The 21,520-nt window shown below is 41.5% G+C and overlaps 1 protein-coding gene across 1 annotated transcript in view; it reads right to left on the bottom strand.

Moving 5' to 3' along the window:
- Positions 1-2,254: 2,254 nt before the first annotated feature.
- Positions 2,255-21,520, bottom strand: part of Lgr5 (leucine rich repeat containing G protein-coupled receptor 5) — a 134,952-nt gene continuing 115,686 nt past the window's right edge. Inside the window, exons 12-18 of the mRNA XM_059245658.1 lie at positions 17,254-17,319; positions 13,555-13,626; positions 10,899-10,970; positions 9,953-10,078; positions 8,685-8,830; positions 6,345-6,428; positions 2,255-4,813 (exon numbers count right to left, since the gene is read on the bottom strand). Of these exons, the coding sequence (XP_059101641.1) occupies positions 3,726-4,813; positions 6,345-6,428; positions 8,685-8,830; positions 9,953-10,078; positions 10,899-10,970; positions 13,555-13,626; positions 17,254-17,319 (1,654 nt within the window). The 3' untranslated portion in view covers positions 2,255-3,725. The remainder of the gene's footprint in view (positions 4,814-6,344; positions 6,429-8,684; positions 8,831-9,952; positions 10,079-10,898; positions 10,971-13,554; positions 13,627-17,253; positions 17,320-21,520) is intronic.

The raw sequence follows: 21,520 nt of genomic DNA, 5'->3' as shown, positions 1-21,520 counted from the left end.
GATGTAAGCTAGTGGTGTTAGTTTGTTACTTGGATTTTTCTTTCTTTCTTTTGTGTTTTTTAGTTTTCAAATTCAAGTTCCTGGTTTTGTTTTTATGGTGGCATTTACATGTAGTGGAGGACTAAGTTATAGTAGCATTGGGATGCCCTTTCCACCTGGGGGACTGACTGGTAGTGAGGAATGGGGGGACTCTATGTCAACTCTTCTTTTTTTTTTTTTTTTTTTTTTTTTTTTTGGTTTTTTGAGACAGGGTTTCTCTGTGTAGCTTTGCGCCTCTCCTGGAACTCACTTGGTAGCCCAGGCTGGCCTCGAACTCACAGAGATCCGCCTGGCTCTGCCTCCTGAGTGCTGGGATTAAAGGCGTGCGCCGCTGCTGCTGCTGCTGCTGCTGCTGCTGCTGCTGCCGCCGCCGCCGCCGCCGCCCGGCTTATGTCAACTCTTCTTATGAGTGAGGGTCAAGTGGTGTCCTGTGTTAGCTTGGGCCTCCTGTCCAGATCTACAGCTTTTGCTGTGAGTTGTGGAGCTCTCCAAACAGCTGTGGGCTTTTGCCAGCATTAAATGATCCAGTTCCTACCCTGAGTCCAAAGCCTCTGCTGAAGCCACTGCCTGATGTGGAACTTCAATAGTCCTTACCCAAGCTCAGGATTGGTTCCTAACCTGGGTCTGCTGCTTCCACTAAAGCGTCTGCAAGATATGGAATATCCCCCGTACTCTGAAATTAGAGTCAAATCTGGTCCTCATCCTGGGTCTGCTGCTTCTGCTGAAGCCATTGTGGGACGTGAAACTTGCCACGCTCCAACAACTTTACCCAGTTCAGAACTGGTCCACACCCTGGGTCTATCAGGTGGTTTTTGTTTTTTGTTTTTAAACTGCTGAGCTATCTCTCTAGTCTCCGAAGGCACTTTGGAAACCATCAGTTTAAATCACTTACTTTAGACAAGGTTGTTGGTTTTAAAAATTTGTTTTCACTACTGTCCAGCCTAGAAATCTTCACTGTATATCTTTCTTGCTGATCTATTCATCTGTGGAGACAGATTCCAAGTCTTTCTACACTGCCCTATAGTGGAGAACATTTATCAGACACTTAAGAGCAGTGTTGTGTGTGAGGTGTAACTAGTGTTTTGGTAGGAAAGTGTAATGGTATGCGGGGGCTTATTTTTAGTAAGGATAGATACAAGTTTTTTTCCCTTAAAAAGATTACATTATTGACGGTGCTTCCTCCAGCAGGAAAGGCAGGTGTGCTGCTAGAACTCGGTGCTAACTTCGATTGTGCAGAAAAGAAGAAAGATTAGGGTCCATTCTGTGTCTGAGACCCTGGCTAAAAGGAATGGGATTAAGAGGAACAAGCTGCTATTGTACCCAAAGACTAAGTGTGGACTGCTCGCACAATCCCATTAACTAGGCATACCTGTTAAGTAGGTTTGGGATGTAGCATATGGTTAAGTCTGATGGACAAGTGGAAACCAGTGTCAGGAATCCTGGGGATGTGTGTAAACATTGGCTACTTTTAGCAATAATGCTGGTCCTCCATAGTATATAACCTAGAGAGGCACAGTCAGATCCCCATCAAAGCTGCCAGTCTGACACAGAAAATCAACTTCATTTCTTATGTTTTGGGGAAAGGGAACTGAGCAGAAACAGTGCATTTTATTGTGTACTGGGAGCGCATGTTCTTGACATGGTCACGAAATGTGTTTCTGTTAAATTTATATTTACAAATTAAATTTATAGAACACTCATGTCCACCCTAAATAATTTAAAATTGGTCTGTTTTTCACTTTTTTTTTCCTTATTGGATATACAAATGTTTTTTTTCTTTTGTTACTAAGAAATTTGGAACTAGTGTGGGCTGTAAAATCCAAATCATCATGGAGGACAATAAGTTACACCATAGCTATGACATATCAGTTAGCTAAGGGAAGATAATTCAGAAGCTAAAAAATCTTTTGAGGGGTTGGGGATTTAGCTCAGTGGTAGAGTGCTTGCCTAGCAAGTGCAAGGCCCTGGGTTCAATCCTCAGCTCCGGGGGGTGGGGGGGGGGAGAAAAGAGAAAAAAATCTTTTGATTTATTCTCAAGAAAAACTTATTTAAGATGAGTCCAATATATCTAAAGGATTAGAGCACAAATATATGGAAAATATACACTAAAATGGAAAACGTTAGGAGAAAACGTATGTGTCTGTACTATCAATAGACTTGGAAAATATTTTCGTTTTGCAAGTTGCACATTTTATTAAAAATTTATTTTGTGCCCAGTAGAAAAGCAAATTTTGAGTCTATTTACAAGCACGATGTATTTACATATATTATATACAATTAATGCACTTAAAGAAAATGGGCAGAGAAACAATATATTTGGAAGAATATGTCACTGTACATGGTTTATTATCACGTTCTTTTATGTCACTGTACCTTTACTGTAGTAATAAATACAATTCTATATGTACACATCTTATAAAACATCTCATAAATGTATTATTCTTTTAAAAAAATTCCACATTAAAACATCTGATCAAAATAAAACATGCTTATATAAAAATAAATCTACCCAACAGCCTTTTGGTTTGGGTGCCATGAAGCTAATGTAGGATCATGGAAGCTAAGAATAAACCCTTTCACTTTTCAAATTTTAATAATTTGGATGAAAACATCTAACACCCATGTTAATACGGAGTAAGCAGAGAAGTCATGTTCTTTACATCAGGTGATTGATCCAAAAAGGACACAGCTAAAACCAAGCTAAGCAGAAAGACTGATACTTTTGCACAGTTCTGTTGAGTCCAAAGTGTCACGAGGCATGTTGCTGGAGCCAGTAGAGATAGGTGTGTGAGGTTACTCAATGGACTTATGGACGACGTATGTCCTTCCTGCCTTTGAGCATCTTACAATGCACAACCATTTGAGGCAACGACAAAACATCTCCCCCAAAGTATGCTCCCACTCAGAAACAAATATAAATCCCATACTCGCTTGCCAGGTAGGCCCATTGCTGGCAATGGACTTTCTGAGCTTTGGACACCAGGAATTTAAAAATGAATCAGGTAAGTCAAATTTTACCTGTACATGATCGCTTTAGGGACAATTTAATTTTCCCTTCAAAAAATGTGTAGCCAGTTTTAGTTCACCAAGGGAGGAAGCACTGAGTGCTTATTTATAAAATCCAGTATCTTAAATTTATGTATGAATGGGTTAAAAATGTCTCAAATTATTCATCCAAGAAACTAGCGTCATGGAAAGACCCTTTCTGACAAAAGGACATAAATGTCTCCACATGGCCATTAAAATGAAATCCTGTGGGCAATGTAGCCCATTTAAAAAAAGCCTTGTATCGCCTTATAATATTAACCCTCTTCTGAGGAATTTGTCAATTTAAATATACCCACGGTGTCCTTCAATGAATCCTTCACTACCAGTGATTATGCTGGTGAGTTTGAAGATCACACAACTAAAACTAGAGAGTTTATTTTTTGAAGAGCATTTCATCTGCTTTTCAGATCTAGGCTCATCTAAGTAACGTGATGGACAGCTGAACAAGTTTGTACAAGCAGTGTTTAGACTTACACATCGCTCTCAAGTATCAGTAAGGCATTCGCTTTCCCGTACTAACTTATAGATGTTTACTTGTATTGTAAGCCAGGTTTCAGCTCAGCTCTTCTTAGCTACTGCTCTGATACAAATCTTCTTGCAGGTTTCCAATTTTTGAAAACGTTCCCCTCACAGATTATCTAGAGGCATGGGACAAAGGCTACTGAGGAAAGGTGACAGCTTTCTGTCATTGGATAAGCCGGTGATGACCCAGAATTGGAAGGCAAGTCATAGGCTATGCTGGCATGCGTAAAGGCTACCAAGGCTTGGGTTGAGGCGCAGGATCGTTTTTCAACATCATCAGAGTTAATGGACAGCAGACTTGGGTGCTTTGATCTCGTCCAGAAACGGGTTTGCTTTCCTAGGCTGCCCACATCCTCCTTAAAATGGGGGTTGAAGACAATATAGAGAAGGGGATTGAGACAGGCAGGCAGTGGGACAATCACTAGGAGTATGAACTTAATTACTTCAGGACTGATAAACGTGAGGTTTAGCAAAGAGGAGAAGGACAGGAAAGCCACGGGGCAGTAAAGGATACAGTTGGTGAAGAGCAACAAGGCAATGTGTTTCACCATAGAACAGTCCCAAAGATTCTCCAGGTCCCCTTTGTCCAAATTGCAGTAGAGCTTGGTGTACGCAATGGTCATTATGAGGAAACAGAGGGAGTTGAGCAAGACAAGAGCCACCATGTAGCCCGTGGTGCTGGGCTCCCCAAAGGGCAAGGGCAGGCAGAGTGGGGAGGCATTATATTCACTGCCTCCCAGCAAGGGGACAGTGGCAATGGTCAGGGCTAACAGGACACACAGCAGAACGATCACCTTCAGGCTAGAAAGGGGAGTTTTCGTTTCAAACTTTGGAGAGCATTTGACGGAAAAACCACGTTCCAGGGCTGCCAGAGTGAGCAGGAAAACAGACGATTCTGAAGCAAACATGGACAGGAAACCAACGATTTGGCAACCGATTCCATCTTCCCACCACGCACCGTGTTGGGCAAAACTACCAAACGTGAATGTGTCCACAATGGCCAGCACAGCACTGGAGACCCCCATGATCATGTTCACCACCGCAATGACCCCAATTAGGAGTTTTATGGAGGAGATGTACAGAGTGGTTCTGAACACGGTTGACATCACCAAGGCATTACAAGAAAGCGCCAGTACTGCTATGATCCACACTCCGATTCTGATCAGCCAGCTACCGAATAGGTGGTCACAGGGCTTGAAGGGACCTGAGTGTAGAAGGAAGAGAGAGTCCGTATCAGATTGGGGCGACAGATATAGCAAACTTGCCAAGAAACGGACGTCAGTAACAGCCACTGTAACCACAGCGCCCATATGGCTTGCTCCTGTTTCTCAGACTAGTGTGAGGACCACCATGAAGTTTCCACAGCACTGACCCACTGAGGCCCCAGGTTCTTGTGCTCCCTGAGGATATATAGAAAACTAAAAATAGGAGACCTCAGTCCCAAGACACAGCAGCGTGGCCAATGTGAAAGGCCAGATCACCTGGATTTCTCACTGAGACCTTGAGAATAGTTTCTATGGCTCCACAGTCCAAGAAAGGGATTCCTAGGGAAATAGTTCATATGAGACATAGTATAGGTAGCAGGAGTGTGCATTTTATGGAAATCTTAGAGAGCAAGGAACACTTATTTACTGGAAATAAAATATTATTCATTGCCTTTCTCCCACTAAATTACCTACCTTTTTTTTTTTTTTAAGGAATAGGACAATTTAATGAATTCAATGTTTTTAAAACTCATAGGTGTACTATTTGTTTTCACATTTTTTTTTTTTTTAAAGACAGGGTCTTTCTACATAGTTCTGGCTGTTCTGGAACTATGTAGACCAGGCTGGTCTTGAGCTCAATGAGACCCACCTGCCTCTGCCTCCCGAGTGTAGGGTAAGGACTAAAGGTGTGCACGACTATACTCAACAAGGCAGAGTCTTGAGCGTGTTAAACAAACACTTCATTGTTGGGTTAAATTCCCAGACCCTAAATGGTTATTTATAGAGAAGATCTAAATTATTAAAAATTTGTTGATTATATAAAGCAAGCCTATGGGGTATTATTCCATGCTAAATGGCAATAGTGCCTTCAAAATCACATATGCCTTTGAGCATATGCCAACTCTTTAGTTTTATTAACCTCAATCAACAGTTCTCTGCTGTGGGATGGTCTGTATGTCAAATGTGTTGCTGATTGGTCAATAAATAAATCACTGATTGGCCAGTGACCAGGCAGGAAATATAGGCAGGACTAACAGAGAGGAGAATTGAGAGAACAGGAAGCTGGGGAGAGAGACACTGCCAGCCGCCGTCAGAACAAGGAAGATGTAAAGTACCGGTAAGCCACAAGCCACGTGGCAAGGTATAGATTAATGGAAATGGATTAATTTAAGCTGTAAGAACAGTTAGCAAGAAGCCTGCCACGGCCATACAGTTTGTAAGCAATATAAGTCTCTGTGTTTACTTGGTTGGGTCTGAGCGGCTGTGGGACTGGCGGGTGAGAGAGATTTGCCCTGACCGTGGGCCAGGCAGGAAAACTCTAGCTACAGTTCTCCACAAAAGTTCTACTTGTGAATGGAAAATGACCCTAGCGAATGAAGCTTGTTTGTATTTTGTAAGTTCCGGTTGTCAGGCACAGGGACGAGCCATGAGGTGGCAGAGATTTTCGCTCCTGGAAGGCAGCCACAGTGGTCTACAGCCTCAGCGTCCAAGTGGTCCTTGGATACGACACAGTTTTGATGTCTCTCTCACCTGGAGAAGGCGAACACTGCACAGAATGAAGGGCTTTCAGGTCTTCCTCGAAGTCCAGCAGGAAATCTTCAAGGTCTCGCTCATCTGCAGGGATGAGAAACCCTGGAGTGGTTAGTTCTCTCATGAGGAGAGGCTGGGGCTGCCCGCAAGACAGGAATTGTCACAAAGAGAAACGAAGGCAAGGTCCTTAGAAAGTCCTTTGTTGATGTTCTAGACAATCTGCTCTGGCAGTGTTCCAGCAGAACTGAGGCTGAGGAGGAAAGGTGCTGTACTCAGGCTTAACACCCAAGTCCTCAGATTCTGCTGTTCCCTGGAGCTTGTGATGGTCCTAAATTGCAGACCTAAATCCATGCTAGGAACCACAGTCTATCCAGTTTTCTAAGGACTGGGGATGCTGCTCAGTGGTAGGATATTTGCTTAGCATGCTCAAGGGCCTAGGTTTGATCTCCAGCACCTCTCAGAAACTTCCTTTAAGATGGGAGAGAGGAGAGAAGAGAACAATTTTCTAACACTATAATAGCTTCGGTACAAATGTTCTAGGCTGCCTCCTCTGACCGCAAGATGGGAAATCAGTTTTGATGTTCCTTGAGGGAATTTCGTATAATAAAAAAGTAATAACAAGGTGCTTGGTTTAGAAAACTGTCTTTTAAAAAAAAATGAATTTTGTGATTTAACACATTTTTCCCAAAGATGCACATTTTCTTGGTTTTCTGTGAGACTTGGGCATCAGCATTTGTGTGTGCCTGTGCATGTGTGCGTGTGTGTGTGTGTGTGTGTGTGTGTGTGTGTGTGCAAATGAGCATGTGGTCACTCAAAGGAACACATGTGGATGTTGTAGGGAGGTGTTGGGATACTCAACACCTTCCCTTCATTATCTTCTGAGACAGCGTCTCTCACTGAACCTGGAGCTCACTAGTTCAGCTGGGCTGGCTGATCATTCAGCTCCAGCTTTTTCCCCGTGCCTCACAGCACTAAGATTACAGGTGTGAGCTGCCACATCTCGCTCGCTTTATTTATTTATTTATTTATTTATTTATTTATTTATTTATTTATTTATTTATTTTCTATCTATCTATCTATCTATCTATCTGTCTGTCTGTCTATCTATCTATCTATTATTTATTTATTTATTCTGGACCTGAGGACTGAACCCAGGGCCTTATGCTTGCTAGGCAAGCACTCTACCGCTGAGCTAAAACTTCAACCCGATTTAAAAATCCCGCTTTTAAAAAATGTGGGTGTTGGAGGATCTGAACTCAGAACCTCATGCTGTGCACCGAACCCTTCACTCACTCAGTCACCTCCCCAGCTCCAGCATTGGTATTTTTTTCAAACCCTTTGGTGTTATTCTAATATACAGCTCACAGTTGAGAATCACTGATCTTGAAAATAAATTTCATGAAGTGCTATTATGTAGTCCCAGGAGCTGATGTAGTGTCTGGACCATAATGGGCTCTATAGTTTTAAATTTTTAAGGTTTAATGAATAAACATAGAAGAGATTAGAGTTGGTGGGGCAGGGACAGCCAAAACTAAAGGAAGGAGAAGAGCAAGATACATGCTGTGTGACCAAAACCACAAACAAACAAGGCTATTAGCTCCTTCAACTGATAGGGGAGCGGCTAAGTTAAGAAAACATGCAGACAGGTTGAATTGCACCTTGGAATCAACAAATCACCAAGGCCCTAAGACTGAGAAGCTATTCTGTTAGGCCTTGTGCAGACTGGCAAGGTTGGCAGGAAGGGAGGGGGTGCCGCCCGAGGCGCCTCTTCATCCCCACAGGTGTGGTGGAGAGACATTGCTTTCTGTTTAAGTAACGTCTTACTGCAAGGAAAGCCAAGGGCTGTACAGACATGATCTCATTCCACCTTCCTGACAGATACCCCTGTGGGGGACTAGAGGAACATGATATAGAATTCGTCGGCTGAGAAACTGAATTCTTAGGCCCTTCTGCTCAAATATGGAGAAATTAAAAATGTCTGTCCACTCACCTCACCCCTTACTTCCTCCAGGCCAGAAAAACAAGCATGCATTTTTCTCTTCCAGTGAAAGAAGGGAAGAAGGATATTTGAAGGGGAAAAAAAAAAAGGCTAGGATCCTCTAAAAAAGTATGGAAATGTTGATATAGTAATCACCTCTGAGGACTGTGTATGCTAAGGAGGATCTAATTATAAATAAAAATAGAACAGATGGCAATATGTCTTTTTGAGTCTTTACAATGTAATACTGATTCTCCACTTGCTGGGTGATTACTGAGGGACTCCTGAACTTTTCATGGTCTGTTAGTAAATTTTCAAGATCTTTCTGGCAACAATTTCCTCACCATGACAGCAGTTCTTACCTTGAACTTGAAATAGCCCAGCATCTTTCTTATGAAGGTCGTCCACACTGGTGTTACCACCTTTATTCCATGGATTAGAAATCTTATAGACATTCTCACACACTCCAAATGCACAACACTGGTAAGCATAGGGCATTTCAATAATCCTTTAAAGGAAAAAAAAAACATACACTTAAAAAAGATGGGTCATGAAATACAATGTCTGCTTTTGGAGTTTAGGCTAAATGGATAATCCAAAATATATGCCATTTGAATAAAGGTGTGCATTCTGGTGATAGTGGTAACCACAGTTATTAAAATCGACCATCATCAGATATTTATCATTGTGGAAGCTGAGTGAGGTGATTTAAATGATGGAAATTTTCCATAATAAAATGGTTTAAAAAGTGAATAGTAAGAAAATTATGACAACATTATGTTAGGTAACTAAAATATGCCATAAATTTCTATGCATATGTGGATTCTAGTAACTTAGATGATGTGAAACAAAGCCTAGAAATAAACAACATAAAAATGTTGTTTAAGGTGGCATTTTGAAATATACTTTTTTCTTTTCTGTACTATCTTTTGGGACTTTATTACTTTTTGGGTTTTAAAAACATGCAGACGCGCACGCCTTTAATCCCAGCACTCGGGAGCCAGGTGGATCTCTGTGAGTTCGAGGCCAGCCTGGACTACCAAGTGAGTTCCAGGAAAGGCGCAAAGCTACACAGAGAAACCCTGTCTCGAAAAACCAAAAAAAAACCAACAACAACAACAAAAAAAACCAAAAAACAAAAACATGCAGACAGTATTGTGGTTCAAGACATATATATGTTCACACAAAATCTGTAAAACACTTCTTTATTGCTAATAAGCACAGCAGGTTTTTGAACAGTACTGCTTCCTCAAACAGGCATTAATTTAGTATATTTTATTACAGCACATACTCGCTAGATGAAATTAAAAATTGTAAACAGGAGTGCAGTAATGTTACAATGTTATTTAATTACACGGCCCAGTATATATCCCATGGATCAATGCTTCTTAAACTCTTTCCATGAACTCTGTGATTCCAGGAAGCATCTTTGAGAGGGAAAGGAAGTGTGGTCAGGAAGACAGTCTCCCACTTCAGCCTTATCCTAACAGTGCTCCAGGGGTGGGGACTCGGGGCATGAAATGCAATTCAAAAGGGTCTCATGACCTCATAAATTTAGAAATCACTGTAACATGTCTATTTTTCCCGCATGGCCACAAATGTATCTTATTAGTTTCAACGACAAACTCACTTGAGCTCTGGGAAGTTTGCAGATGCTATCAGGCTCTGTAAGGCACGATTTCCTGTTAATTTTAAGTGAGTCAAACCATGTAACCCAGTTACAGGGAAAGATGACAGAAGGTTGGATGATAGGTCCCTGCAAAACATCAAACAATTGGCTTTTAGCAGTCTACATTAGCATGAAACGTTTATGTTTACAAAAGCAGCCTAAGGATGCTTAAACTGCTCAATAAAAACCTCCAAGCAGAGTTCTTAACTCTGAATGGTAAAACTGACCACTTTGGTTTCAGTTTCTGATGGCTTTTTCTATTTATAATCAGAACTGGAAGGGGGGGGCATGCTTTAAATGCATTAAAAATTGTTCTACATTTTGCCAGGTGGTGGTGGTGCAAGCGTTTAATCCCAGTACTTGTGAGGCAGAGGCAGGTGAATCCCTGTAAGTTTGAGGTCAGCCTGGTCTACAGAGTGAGTTCTAAGACAGCCAGGGCTACATAGAGACCAATCTTGAAACCCCCCCCCCAAAAAAAAAAAAAAAGTTGTTCTATATTTAGCCTCATGTTGCCAAGTGGGGAATATACATTTATTTGAAAAGTGATTGGAATAACCAGTGAAAAGTTTCAGGGTCTATTTCCTTCCTCTACTCCCCCTTCTGTCAGAGAAGGAAGAAGAGGACAGAATAAATGAATTGTCCACTTATTCCATTCTGCCTGATTTCTCAGCAAAACTAGACAATTTCATTTGAATAAGCAGCCCCCACTCCCCCACTCCCCCATTCTCCCACCCCCCGGCTGTCACCCAGACCTTCAGTCATCCACTTAAGGGCCCCTATGGCTCTCAAGAAGCTTGGTGTCTTCCCTGGCCAGGGCATAGCTCTAGGCATGGAGAACACAGAACACTGGCTGTGTGTTGAGAATGACATTGAAAGACATTCCATAAACAAGAGATGAAATACTCACAGCTTGATTAGAGATGGCAATGTAGAAAATGCACTGGGGTGAATCATGGCAATTTTATTCCAAGCTAAGTTCCTGTTTTTTTAAAAAAGCAAACAAGAAGATTATGTTAGAAAGAACACACGGCTTTTTATCGTATGTATCCAGTCTCTACCCACATTTAATTTCCATTCAAATGAGGAATAGCCAGCTCATCAAAGTGTCCTTCAGATAAAGATATTGTGACACAAAATGACAAAAGATAGAACTTTAAATCAGTCCTGTTTGAAGTAATCAGGTAGATATTTTAGTTTTATTCTCTTTTTACTAATAAGGTAGACTTTATCATGGATGCAAATTTTTATTCCAGTTTTTCTAAAATGAATGGAGATAGGACGAGGCAAACATCAGAATCTCTTTCTCTGACAAGAGAGCACATTTTAAATCATGAAATGATCCTGGGCACACGGCGAAACTCAACCAACAATGTGTGCCCGTCACCCATCTATGGCAAGCCCTGAAATAGACAGAGGTGTTTTCAAGACAATTCTCAGTAAAAGATGCGGACAAGTGAATACCTGACTGGGATCTAAGTAAAATGGGAGAAAACATATGTTAGAAATAAAATCCTTCAAAGCGAGGAAAAATATTTCATGGAGAAATGAAATCTACTGCCACATATACACTACAAAGTGAAGGACATTTCAAAGGAGTAAAATCTCTAGCAAAAACTTCTCCAGGTAATTCGTCAGAGACAGGAACTGATGACTTATCAGAGACAAGTTCATTTTTAAACATGAACTATGAATTTAAGGCTCCACCCCCCAAACCCCCCCCCCCACTTCCTCTCTCCCTTCCTTGGTGCTGGGGATCAAAGCGAGACCTTGCAAACACTAGCAAAAGCCCCTCTACTGAGACTTAATTTTTTTAAATGTCCAAGACATTAAGGTAAGTAAGAGTGGGGCATTTGAGAAAATTGGAAGTGATCAGTGTTGGTGTTTCTCAGATTCAGATAAGGGTCTGCCACTGGGCCCCCGAGTTACCTCCAGTGAATTGAATTCACAGCATAGTTGTGATCTTATTTGAAAGATTTTTAAAGGGAATCTTCCTCTTTTCACAGGAATGTGGAGGCCAGAGTACTATCTCAGGTACTTTTCCACAAATGTCGTCCACCATGTTCTTTGAAACAGGGTCTCTCACTAACCTCGAGCTTATTTCATTGGGCTGGACTGGCTGGGCAGCGAGCCCCAGAGCTCCGCCCATCCCTGTCCTCCACCCCAGGATAGCAAGTGTGGGATTGCACCAGGCTTTTCCTGCGGGTCTAGGAATTGAACTTCCGTCCTCACGCTTGCGTGGCAAACACTTTACAGACTGAAATACTTACAACATTTTAAATCATAGAACAAAATGAAATATTTACATATCGATTGCCGGAGAAACAGAAGCAGTTTCTAGTACAGTTTTCCTGAAACTGTAGTAGGTTTGCTAAAGCAGTTTCCCAGGCTTGCTCTTCAGATAGAGGAGGGCACAGAGTTAACATATTTCACTATCAAACCCAGGTGGTCTTTAAATGTTTACACACAGTCACAGCCACAGCACCCTCCCCCACAAGACCAAACCAAAACCAAAACCAAAACACCCCCCCCCCACATATGCACACCTGTAGCAGGAATCTTAGAGAGTCTTATTAATAAAAACAAACCTGGAGCCAGGTATTGGGTTCGTGAATGCTGGAAGATCAGAGAAGCAGAACAAGCCACAGCTACCTCACCTTGCCAGTTCCTCAGCTGATCCTGTTTCCTCAGACTGGAAGCCTCTGAGTCCTTATCCAGAATGAATCTCAGCTGAACTGCTGCTCGAAAGCCTGAAAGCTTAACCAGCCAAATGGTGCTAGTTTCTGGTCTCCACGCCTTATATACCTTTCTGCTTTCTGACATCACTTCCTGGGATTAAAGGTGTGAGTCACCATGCCTGGCTGTTTCCAATGTGGCCTTGAACTCACAGAGATCCAGAGGGATCTCTGCCTCTGGAATGCTAGGATTAAAGGCGTGAGTGCCACCATCTTCTAGCCTAAGTATCTAGTGGCTTTTCTGTTCTCTGACCCCAGATAAGTTTATTAGAGTGCACAATACTTTGGGGAACACAATACCACCACACACACCAAACAGGCAGAGGGACTATGTGTGTTCATTCCATTTGAGTTTAAACTCTCAGGCTGCAGACAGGACTATTATGCAGACTTCTGAGCAGTCAGTCAGTCTCCTTTCTTTGGCAACAAGAGTGCATTTTAGAGGATTCGTTGAACGCATAGTCACCAATTTACTACTCCTGTTTTTAAACTAATTTAAAACTTACATTTTGAGAAGGTCTTACTGTGTAGCCCTGGCTAGTCTGGAACCTGTGGTGCACACCGGACTAGTCTCAAACTCACAGAGATCTACTTGCCTCTGCCTTACAAGTACTTTGTTTAAAGATGTACACACTATGCCTAGGTACAAATTTACTACTTCCAATTTTTTCCCCCTGGAAATTATGAGAAGCAAAATATATATATATTTTTTTTAAATAGAAAACAGACGTACAGCGGCACAATGGTAAAAGCACATAGTGGAATAAAAATCCTGGAGGTCCAACAGAGAGAAGTGGTCAGTGCTGTGGGGGTGTGGGAGGTGGTACTCACAGAGATCGGAGGTTAAGTAACTGCTGGAAGGTGCTGCCTTTAATTTCACAGATGTCGTTATGCCGCAGGTCGCTGAAAAGAAAGCGATCCAAAGACCGACATCAGAGTTAATGTTTCCAACAGACTTCAGAGAACTTTTTACACTAGGATTGCATGCTCTCAATCAAAGCGGCAGAGGAAGTGTGAGTATCTCATAGGAAGTGTGAGTATCTCATAGGAAGTGTGAGTATCTCATAGGAAGTGTGAGTATCTCATAGGAAGTGTGAGTATCTCATAGGAGGTGTGACTATCTCATCAGAAGTGTGACTATCTCATCAGAAGTGTGAGTATCTCATAGGAAGTGTGACTATCTCATAGGAAGTGTGACTATCTCATCAGAAGTGTGAGTATCTCATAGGAAGTGTGAGTATCTCATAGGAAGTGTGAGTATCTCATAGGAAGTGTGACTATCTCATCAGAAGTGTGACTATCTCATCAGAAGTGTGACTATCTCATAGGAAGTGTGACTATCTCATCGGAAGTGTGAGTATCTCATCAGAAGTGTGAGTATCTCATCAGAAGTGTGACTATCTCATAGGAAGTGTGAGTATCTCATAGGAAGTGTGAGTATCTCATCAGAAGTGTGAGTATCTCATCAGAAGTGTGACTATCTCATAGGAAGTGTGACTATCTCATCGGAAGTGTGAGTATCTCATAGGAAGTGTGAGTATCTCATAGGAAGTGTGAGTATCTCATAGGAAGTGTGAGTATCTCATAGGAAGTGTGAGTATCTCATCAGAAGTGTGAGTATCTCATAGGAAGTGTGAGTATCTCATAGGAAGTGTGACTATCTCATCAGAAGTGTGACTATCTCATCAGAAGTGTGACTATCTCATCAGAAGTGTGACTATCTCATCGGAAGTGTGACTATCTCATAGGAAGTGTGAGTATCTCATCAGAAGTGTGAGTATCTCATCAGAAGTGTGAGTATCTCATCAGAAGTGTGACTATCTCATAGGAAGTGTGACTATCTCATAGGAAGTGTGACTATCTCATAGGAAGTGTGAGTATCTCATAGGAGGTGTGACTATCTCATAGGAAGTGTGACTATCTCATAGGAAGTATAACTATGTCATAGGAAATGTGACCATATCTTAGGAAGTGTGACTATCATCTCTCAATCAGGAAATTATTTTTTTGTCTAGTAAATAACACTGCATTTTTTTTCACATTCAAGTAAGTATTGACTCTCAATCAAGGAAGCTGCTTCCCTCAAGAGGGTATAAAACAATCCATGTACACTGTCATCATTCAGTGGGAAGAATGTGGCTTGGCATGCATGAAGCCCGGCTCTGTCCCCAGCACTGCATAAACCAAGTGTGATAGTGTGTGCCTGTAAGTCTAGACCTTAGGAAGTGGAAAAAGGAGGGACACAAGTTCAAGGCCAGCCTGGGACACATGTGACCCTTTCTCAAAAGAGAAGATTGCATCTATAACCATGCTTGCCATACAAGCCTGTTGACTTGCATTTGATTCCTCCTAACCCCTGGAATACAAGGAAAAGTGGAAGAGAACTCACTTCACAAAGTTGTCTTTTGATCTCTACATGCGTGGTCTTGTACATGTACACCTGTCCTCTCTCCCCTTGCCTCTGTCATACACACACACACACACACACACACACACACACACACACACACACCAAACAAAACAAAACCCCAAGCCAACAATACAAAGAAACACTTGAGGACACATTTTCTTTCCCTGAGCCCTTACTGTATTCATTAGAGGTCTTCAGAAGTGTCAAGTTTATTTTTAATTATGTATCTGTGTATGGGTATGTGCATGTGTATGCTGCTGACGCCTCAAGCTGGAGTTACAGGTGGTTGAGAGCTGCCCACTGTGGGTGCTGGAGGCCAACTCTTCTCCCCTGAAAGAGTACTAGCCATCTCTCCAACCCCTCAAATCTTTACATTTTAGGAAATGAATTCATGTTTTCTTCCTTCATGACCCAAAGGCTGTGAGAGAAAAACTAAGTATGAAATGAAAGGTGGTTGATAAATGGAAGTGTGGCTACAAAGCAAAGTGGCTAATGCTTTGTGGAGGAAGTCGTTTTAAGAGGAACTCCAAAGTGCATAAGAAATATCCATGGCACCTCACCTGACAAACGTGTGTCATCTCCTGTGGAGATGGCTTTCATGAAACAAACCTAAGTGCTGCCGAATTCAAAAGTAGCACCGCCCACCGGAAGGGTGAGTTTTGTTGTATTTGAGAAAGCAGAGCACTGAGCCCGTGTGGCACACACCTGGAATCCCAGCACTTGGGAGGCAGAGATAAGAAGGCCCAGAAGGTATGAAACCTGGAAACAACCTAAATGCCTGTCAACTGAAGAATGGATTTAGAAAATGTGGTACATATACACAATGGAGTACTACTCAGCAGAGAAAAACAATGACAGCTGCTGTGGGATGTTCTGTATGGCAAATGTGTTGCTCTGATTGGTTGGTAAATAAATCACTGATTGGCCAGTAGTCAGGCAGGAGGAAGTATAGGCGGGGCAAGGAGGAGAATAAAGCTGGGAAGTGGAAGGCTGAGTCAGAGAGACACTGCCAGCCGCCATGATGAGAAACAGCATGTGAAGATGCCTGTAAGCCATGAGCCACATGGCAAGGTATAGATTTATGGAAATGGATTAATTTAAGCTATAAGAACAGTTAGCAAGAAGCCTGCCACAGCCATACAGTTTTTAAGCAATATAAGTCTCTGTGTTTACTTGGTTGGGTCTGATGGCAGTGGGACTGGCGGGTGAGAGAGATTTGCCCTGACTGTGGGCCAGGCAGGAAAACTCTAGCAACAGACAGCATGAAATTTGCAGGCAAATGGATGGAACTAGAAAATACCATCCTGAGTGAGGTAACCCAAACCCAGAAGGACAAACATGGTATGTACTTACTCATAAGTGGAATCTAGATATAAAGTAAAGAACAATCAGACTGCAACCCACAGAACCAGGGAGGCTATATATATAGCAGGGGGGACCCTAGGACGACTGTGGCTTATAGTAAGTTTTGGTTTTACTCAATTACTGAGCAAGCCTCGATGAAACATTTCACTATTAAGATAAGAATTTATACTGTATCAAGCTGATAACAGAAAAATTAATTAATTAATTAATTTAAAAAATAAAGAAGGCCCAGGAGGAGATCAAGGCCAGCCTGTGCTACATGAGACCTTGTCTGCATGAAAAAGGAAGAGTTTCTTAAGCTCAGACTTGTACATGTACACCTGTCCTCTCTCCCCCTGCCTCTGTCACACACACACACACACACACACACACACACACACACACACACACCAAACAAAACAAAACCCCAAACCAACAATACAAAGAAACACTTGAGGACACGTTTCTTTCTCTCCCTGAGCCAGTTTCCTAATACATTGAGTTGGGAAAACAAAGGAGAAAAGTGCATCTGTGCACTGACTACTTTATTAACATCACAGAACATGGATGAGACAAGTACTATTTCCCAACTTTCTAGGCACCCTCCACTGTCACATTTCGTGTGTGTAAGAAGGACCAATGCCACGGTGTTGCCGGTGAGCCACAGGGTAGAGTAACCAATGACCCTGAAAAGTGGGCGTTTGGCCTTCTGACCTTTTTGTTGAGTGACTTAGAGACACACTAAGTAGTAACAATATGATGTTCCCAAGACGTACATTTTCTGAAGTTTTTGGCAGCCTGACAAGCTGGGTAAGTCTTCGAGCAGGTTGTAAGACAAATCTCTGAAAAGCAAAAGGTGAGAGAGAGAAAAAATATGTTACACATTAATCTTAAGGAAACACATCCTCCTTTCCTTTTCCCTTAAGATGATATGCCCCTCCAAGGCAAACTCTGGACAATTCCACAGCCCTGACAAGCAGCAGGTAGACACGGGCATTATTGGATTAGGCAATAGGTTCAAATATTTACTGAAATGTAACTATTCTACTTCTTTAATTGATTTAAATAATTTACTTAATGAATTTATTTTGTTAGTGACGATCTACAGTATTCTAGCTCTTATCTTACTGAAATGAGGACAGATTAAATTAAATCACTGTGCCCCTGTCTCTGGAAGCTGCTATTTCTCTACAGCTAACACAAGTCATTGCTAGTTCTTTCCTAATCAACTTAAAAACCAAACCAAACCATTCAAAACCTAGCACTAACTTTGAAATCAATCACCGTGAGGGGGGAAAATCAAAGAGAGGTTTCAGCCAAAACTCAACAAATTACAGAATAACAAAACCATCTGGACATATTTATACTATAATACAACTAATCTAAAACAAGCCACGGTAATTTGCAGAAAGTTAAAAAAAAGAAAGAAAACTGGTAGATAGAGTAACGGAGGTAAAAAAAAAAATCTTGTCTCATGTTTTAAAAGTTATCAACTAATCAACTAACCATTTTCATGCTTGATTCTAATTCTTAAAACCACCAAAAACAACTGGAAAAAACCCAGTAGTATTTCTCTAAGAGGCTTTTCAATTATCCTATCCTTATAATTGATCAATTTATCCTACATTTATTGAATGAATGGGTTTTATATAGGAAGAATTCAATTATTGCTTATAAATAATTCAAATGAAGCTATCTGTGAGTACAAATACTAGAGGTTTGAAAGATTACTTCCTTCCCCCTAAACAAACAAAAAAATAAACTCACTAAAGTGAACAAATGAAAAACCTGTATATCTATGCAAAATATCTATGTTTAACAATATACCACGCAGTTTTGAAAAGTAGTGACTGTATGAAAATGGACACATATATTATCAAAGATGATAATGATTTGATTCATTCATTTCTTCAGGCTGCTCAGGGAGCCTGATATTTCTTATGTTTATATTATGCAGCCCAGGCAGGTGTTGAACTTGGGATCTTTATTTCCTCAGCCTCCACAGTAACTGGGATTACAGGCTGAAACATCAGCCCCCCGCCCCTGGCTTCTCATTCTCACATATATCTTAGTAGGGAGTATACAAAACCTCCTACACAGGACATAGTATTGCATTTCGTCCACCTCTTACATAATGATTTCAGGGTTGATGTGCACCAAGCATTTCATGTTTAAAGGCACCGCATTTATAGCTTTACTTGATTTAAATTCTGTGATCAATGATAGACAGTGACACTGTGGGTGTCCTCATACAGAAAGGAATAATGTCCACAAGACCATCAGTTAGTAAGTGGAGAACACACATTTAGCCTAAATAGTGGACTAGATGATTTCTATGAAGGTAAAGCAAGATAATAAACACTCACACTGAAATCTCATATGTTAATGGGGAAAAAAAACAACACAGGATGGTAGCTCTCACACCAATGCTTCTAAAAGTCGCTCTAGTAGAGATCAAGGTCCTGGGTTCTGGTATCAAAATATATGAATTTCTCTTGGTTCATATGGTAGCCTGAGCACTGATTGATTTTTTTTTCTTTCTGGTTTTCTTCTTAGAAGATACCTGCCTTGTCTATCTTTCAGGAATGTCATGAGGAACAAATGAATATTGTGGGCGGAGCGTTGAAAACAGCAAGATAATATCATTAATGTATTTGTGTATCTACACACATTCAAGTTCCAACAAGAAGGAACAGGATCTTTTCTGCTTGTTTACTTGCTTGAGACAGACTTACTATGCAGCCTAGATTGCTCTGGAGTTTCTCTGTAGCCCAAACTGGCCTTCAACTTGTGGTCCTTTTCCATGTCTTTCCTTAATGCTGAGACTATAGGTATGGGCTGCCATGGCTGGCTTAAAATATAATGTCTTGGAGCTGGAAAGATGGCTCAGTAAAGTGATTGTGACACACAGGTAAGGCAGGAGAATTCCTGGGGTTTGCTAGCCAATAATTCTTGTTTAGTGAGGAGACTTTGTCTCAAAAAACTAAAATGGAGGGGTTGGCAAGATGTCTCAGTAGGGAAAGGTGGTTGCCCCTGAATGCACATTAGAGAGAATTGGCTGTCACAAGTTGTCCTTTAATCTTTATATATACATACTCAATGGTACACACGCATGCCTGCTGTGGAATGTTGTTCTGTATGCTGTGAATGTATGCTGCTCTGATTGGTTGATGAATGAAATGCTGATTGGCCAGTAGCCGGGCAGAAAGTATAGGTGGGGTGAGCAGACAAGGAGAATTCTGGGAAGAGGAGTCAGAGTCAGGAGTCACCAGCCAGACACAGAGGAAGCAAGATGACAAGGCAGAACTGAGAAAAGGTACCAAGCCACATGGCTAAACATAGATAAGAATTATGGGCTAATTTAAGTGTAAGAGCTAGTCAGTAATAAGCCTGAGCAAATGACCATACAGTTTGTAAATAATATAAGCCTCTGTGTGTTTACTTGGGTCTGAGCGGCTGCAGGACTGGTGGGTGAGAGAGATTTGTCCTGACTGCGGGCCAGGAAGGACACAGGAAAACTTCAGCTACACATGCCTACACAAATGCATAAATATAAAAAAATTTTAAAAACATAAGATGGAGAATGACTGAGAGAGACACCTGGTGTTGACCTCTGGAATCTATATGCATGTGCACACATGTGCACATGCAAACACCACACACCCCAAAGAAGCAATATTTTGCAGAAAGAGTAATGGCATATGAAAAGGATGGAAATGTTAACACTGACGGAGCACCTACCATGTCCTAAACTCTGCTCTAAGGGTTTGACATGTAGTTATTTAATCCTTAGCGTTACCATCTGAAGGAAGTGGCTCTTTCATTTTAAAGACTGGGAAACTGAACCCCCCAGAAGGGAAAAGAACTTGCTAAAGATAATGTGCTGCTTTCTAGGGAACTTGTAGTTAAACCAGGAAACAATGCTCTGGAGCCTTTGCTCCTAACTGGTTTCCCAAGTGGCCTTTGTTCACCTATGTGGTTCGGGACCTGACTGTTGACTGTCAGTTTCCTATGCAGCATAGAAGAGATGGACATGATTTAAACCCGACTCCCTCCTTACCAGCTACAGTATGTGAAATCCCTCTTACGGCATTGATCCATGTCAGTCATGAAAATCAGTAAGCAGCAGACAATAGATGGTTTTGGGTACCCTCTACTAGTTTCATTAAGAAATGGAAGTAGAGGACTGGAGAAATGATTCAGTGGTTAAGAGTACCTGTTGCTCTTGGTGAGGACCAATACCTGAGGTTGTCATTTGTCCCCAGTATGTGTGCTGGGACATTAGTCTAACAACACTTATGCACGTGAACATGCACACACAAGATAGAAGTAAACAAAAAAATTGTCATGCTTTTTTGCAGTGAGACTTTAATAAATATATCCCAGAGTCTCAATTCCTTTGTCTGTAGCTACACTTCATAGGGAAATGGAGGCTATAAGGACAAAGCTTGCTTTATATGCCTTCCTTCAGACATGTGTGAGTGACAAAAACTCCTGGATGCTTCTACTGCACACCATGTCACTGAACATCTGCAGTGACAGGGTAGCCTGGGGATGATGAGGAAGGGCAGAGCCATGCTGCAGGCAATCCCATCCTACATAGCACCTGCATTATGCTGGTTCTGTTACTAAGAGGAGCCTATGCAAAGATGACAGGTGGCTGACTGTGATAGGTGTCTATTCCACAAAAGGAGAACCATTTTATGAGAGAGTGAGGGTTCTTTTAATAATAGTCCCAACAATGCTTGAGAGAACTAGAGGGCTGGGTGGAGTGAACAGAAAAACCAAAGCAGAATGTCAAAACGAGGCTATTCAAATCCCCATAATCTACTTCTTATGAAACCTGGGAAAGGCAGGGGCAAAAATGAGATTTGAGTCAATAGAAATAACATTCAAGCTGATTGACTACCAGATGAAACATTAGAACCCACTATCCATAACTGCACCAAAGAATGTTTAGTCTCCCTATCGAGGTCATTGCCTGTTTGATAATTTTATTTTTGACATTAATGTTAGGCTGTTGATCCATTATGCTATTTTGTT

The sequence above is a fragment of the Peromyscus eremicus genome, chromosome 18 (assembly GCF_949786415.1).
Source record: "Peromyscus eremicus chromosome 18, PerEre_H2_v1, whole genome shotgun sequence".
In the NCBI taxonomy this organism is placed as follows: Eukaryota; Metazoa; Chordata; class Mammalia; order Rodentia; family Cricetidae; genus Peromyscus; species Peromyscus eremicus.
Note: the sequence above shows the minus strand (reverse complement) of the source record. Positions and strands in the feature narration are given on the sequence as shown.